At 40.7% G+C, this 3150-nt stretch overlaps 1 protein-coding gene across 1 annotated transcript in view; it reads right to left on the bottom strand.

The window, feature by feature from the left end:
- Positions 1–1385, bottom strand: part of LOC145495809 (uncharacterized) — a 1875-nt gene extending 490 nt beyond the window's left edge. Inside the window, exons 1-2 of the mRNA XM_081475391.1 lie at positions 488–1385; positions 1–269 (exon numbers count right to left, since the gene is read on the bottom strand). The exon at positions 1–269 is cut by the window's left edge and continues 490 nt beyond it. Of these exons, the coding sequence (XP_081331517.1) occupies positions 14–269; positions 488–864 (633 nt within the window). The 5' untranslated portion in view covers positions 865–1385 and the 3' untranslated portion in view covers positions 1–13. The remainder of the gene's footprint in view (positions 270–487) is intronic.
- Positions 1386–3150: the final 1765 nt, after the last annotated feature.

Raw genomic sequence — 3150 nt, 5'->3', positions numbered from 1 at the left:
TTTGAGACAGAACTTACTCGTGCTCAGCAGGGTCGCCCTGAGCCAAGATGGTCGTGTAGGACTTCTTATTCTTGGTTTTAAGGCCTATGCACGCAGTGTGTAGCACCCAGCGATTCAAACAAACATCAGAGAAGCCGGGATGCGAAGTAATGCAGTCGCCTTCCCTCTCTAACTCCTCCATCCTTTCAACACATCTGATCACTTCCATGCAGCATCTACACTCCTCGTGCTTCACCACAAACTCTAGCGAACAATTTGAACATTTGCACCTAAAACAGAGGCAGGAAAAATTTAGAGTGATGGTTCGAAAAAGATCCGTTAATACCGCTTGAATATATACAGCCATGTGCAGCCCAAGCGTTATGAGCAAATTAATTTCTGCATAAAATCACCGAGTAAGCACTTTCTTCTATAAAATTAAATGAACGGTACATGAGTAAGATTTCCGTCTATCAGCGTCAAAAATATAACAAATAGTAATACAGACCAACTTTCTACCCGCTCTTCCCCGGAAAACCTGCTCCAAAGAATCTCCTCTTCCTCTTCTTCCCGGGCAACTTGCTCGACATAAGCGGCTGCTTCTTGTTCGTTTGCCATCGGCTTCAAGTTTTCATCGTACGGCAAAAAGTCATCAATTGTTGAATGGAAGCTATCCTCGGAGGCTTCGGAAGACTGTTCCTCAGTACTTTCAAAGGAATGATCCGAAATTTCGTCTCTGGAGACACAAGCCATTTCACAAAAACACCACAAAACAGACAACAACAGCGATACAAAAGCAGCTAAGACAGCGACCGATTGATTGCAAATGAACGTGAAGCCTTTGACGTCACAACCAACGAGTCCGCTGGAAAATTGCGTGCTCATCTGGAACGAGTTTTCGTAATGGCGGACGCCTTTAAGGCGACTTTTAGAGCCGAAAATTTTGAGGATAGAAGGTTTGATGTTCGTGTTTTTTGGCAAATATAGTTACTACTTAACATAAATAGATATTCTATGAGGAAACATGCGCGAAAGAAAAGTATTGATTTTCGTCTCAGGGGCACTTTAAAGAAATTTACCAATGAGCATTTCACCAAACCGAATGAATTAAACAAACAAAAAGGAGGAAATCTCCATAAAGAGAATGAATATCACTGTGTGCGAGTGTCAAATAGCAAATCCTGTTGGCGATGAATGGACAGCCCAAGCGACTTTCTCGAAACTACCTGAGACGAAAAGGCGGGAAATGTGATGAAAAGTCCTTTTATACGTTTTGATTTGCATAAAAGGTTTAACGGCACAGATGTTTTCAGTTTTACATTCTCAGCCGTTTTTTCGTGTGGCTGGGCTTTCGTTTCCTTTGTGCTGGTTTGACTGTTTATTCCTCTGCCTTTCATTCGGTTTTAGGGAGTTTAAGCAGACCACAACGGCAATGGCAACGAGTACAATGCCTGTGTTCGTGCGTTCTAATTCTTTGTTTATTCTTTGCCATTCTCTACAAAACAAAATCGTGAAATTACCACATTCTGAGTATTCTAGCGGACGTAAATTACGAGGGCCAATTTTTGGTTTTTCTGACAGTGATAGACAAACTGAATGAATCTACATTCTTGCAAGATTCGTAGGTTGAATATAAAGTTTTAATTTTAATCGACATTGTCCCTGGTGTTGCTGTCGTCGTTGTTTAAACTCCCTTTTCTTGTTTGGGTGGGGATCGTCTGTGTGCAATTTCGAACATGTGTCGTTCATTCATTTTTAATCGCTTGGTAGGGGTCGTCTGTCACTTATCAAAACCGGTATTAAAACATAGCCAGCGCCGAAGCTCCTTGTTTCTTTGTCTTCTTTGATATTGAAATATCATAGACATCCCCACATTTTGGAAGTTTTCCTTCGCCTTGCAAACAAAACATAAGCAAATCTTCCACGAAAATATCTATAAAACGCGCGAGTAACATCTGCGGAAGAACTGGGCACCATGCAACCTGCATGTTTGTCTATCACTGTACCATGGGCACCAGTGATAGATAAACTGAATGAATCTAAATTCTTGCGAGATTTTTAAGTCGAATGTACAGTCGCTTATCAATTAATGTTGTCCCTGACGTTGCTGTCGTAGTTGCTTAAACTCCCTTTTTGTTGTTTGGGCTGGCAGCGTCTGTCTGCAATTTCTAACATTTGCCGTTCATTCAGGGTTTAGCAGGGACATCTGTCACTTATTTAAAAACCTCGAAACGTATTAAGGTTACCGTATACCTTCAGAAGTGTCTCGTTTCCAACGAGTTAGCGCGTCCGTTTAAACTGTACATACCTAAACCTCTTCATCAAATTAACGCTTATAGAGCTGGCTATCGTGAACTATACCAGAAATTTTGAAATAAAAGAATTGCCGAATTTTTCACGAAAACTAAATGCGATCGGCCGAATCAGCTTTTAAAAGCTACAAGTCAAAGCGAATTTTGCTTTTCGCCACTTTAATTTGTTCCTCAGTTTCCGGGCCCAAAGCCTTAAAAAAACGTGTCTCCCTTTTGCCATATTCAATTGCGGTGAAAATCGAAATAGATAAAACAAATGTAGAGTAATCGTGCAAAAAATACTCTCTAAGGAAAAAGGTTTCCAAATAAGCAATTCTCAGACAAATCATCTTTTTGTTGTTTATATGTTAAACTAGCTACCGTCTAGATTTTAGGGCAATCTGACAAATTCCCTTTGAGTTATAACTTTTTAAAGTGTTTTATTTAGGCGAAAAAATTGATTCTAGAAAACAGCGCTAAGAGAAATCTCTTGCCTCGCGAGCAAACTCCGCTCAAAAACTGCGTTAACACTGCGTTCTCAGATAACTGAGCCAATCAGAGCTTGGAAAGTTTACTCCTGTTTGGAATTGTGCTCAAAGCGGGGGAGAAGACGAAGAAGGATACGAACGCTAGAAATAATAATGATAAAAAAACCAAAACAAACCAAAGCGCGACAGAGAAACTGTGTAAGGATGACATTCAATGAGTCGGACGACCCGTCGGTATCGGACTCACCAGAAGAGTCATCGTCAACATCACAGTCAGTTGCTGTCAAGTTCCCAAATTTTTAATACAAAACCTTTCTCTTCTGTTGACTTAATGCCCACGTGACCGGATAGCTATAGCTTCATCCTACTCGGAGTCAGAATCTTCAGACCAC

Source organism: Orbicella franksi, chromosome 8, assembly GCF_964199315.1.
Source record: "Orbicella franksi chromosome 8, jaOrbFran1.1, whole genome shotgun sequence".
In the NCBI taxonomy this organism is placed as follows: Eukaryota; Metazoa; Cnidaria; class Anthozoa; order Scleractinia; family Merulinidae; genus Orbicella; species Orbicella franksi.
The sequence above is the reverse complement of the archived record's forward strand: the minus strand, read 5'-3'. Positions and strand labels throughout refer to the sequence as shown.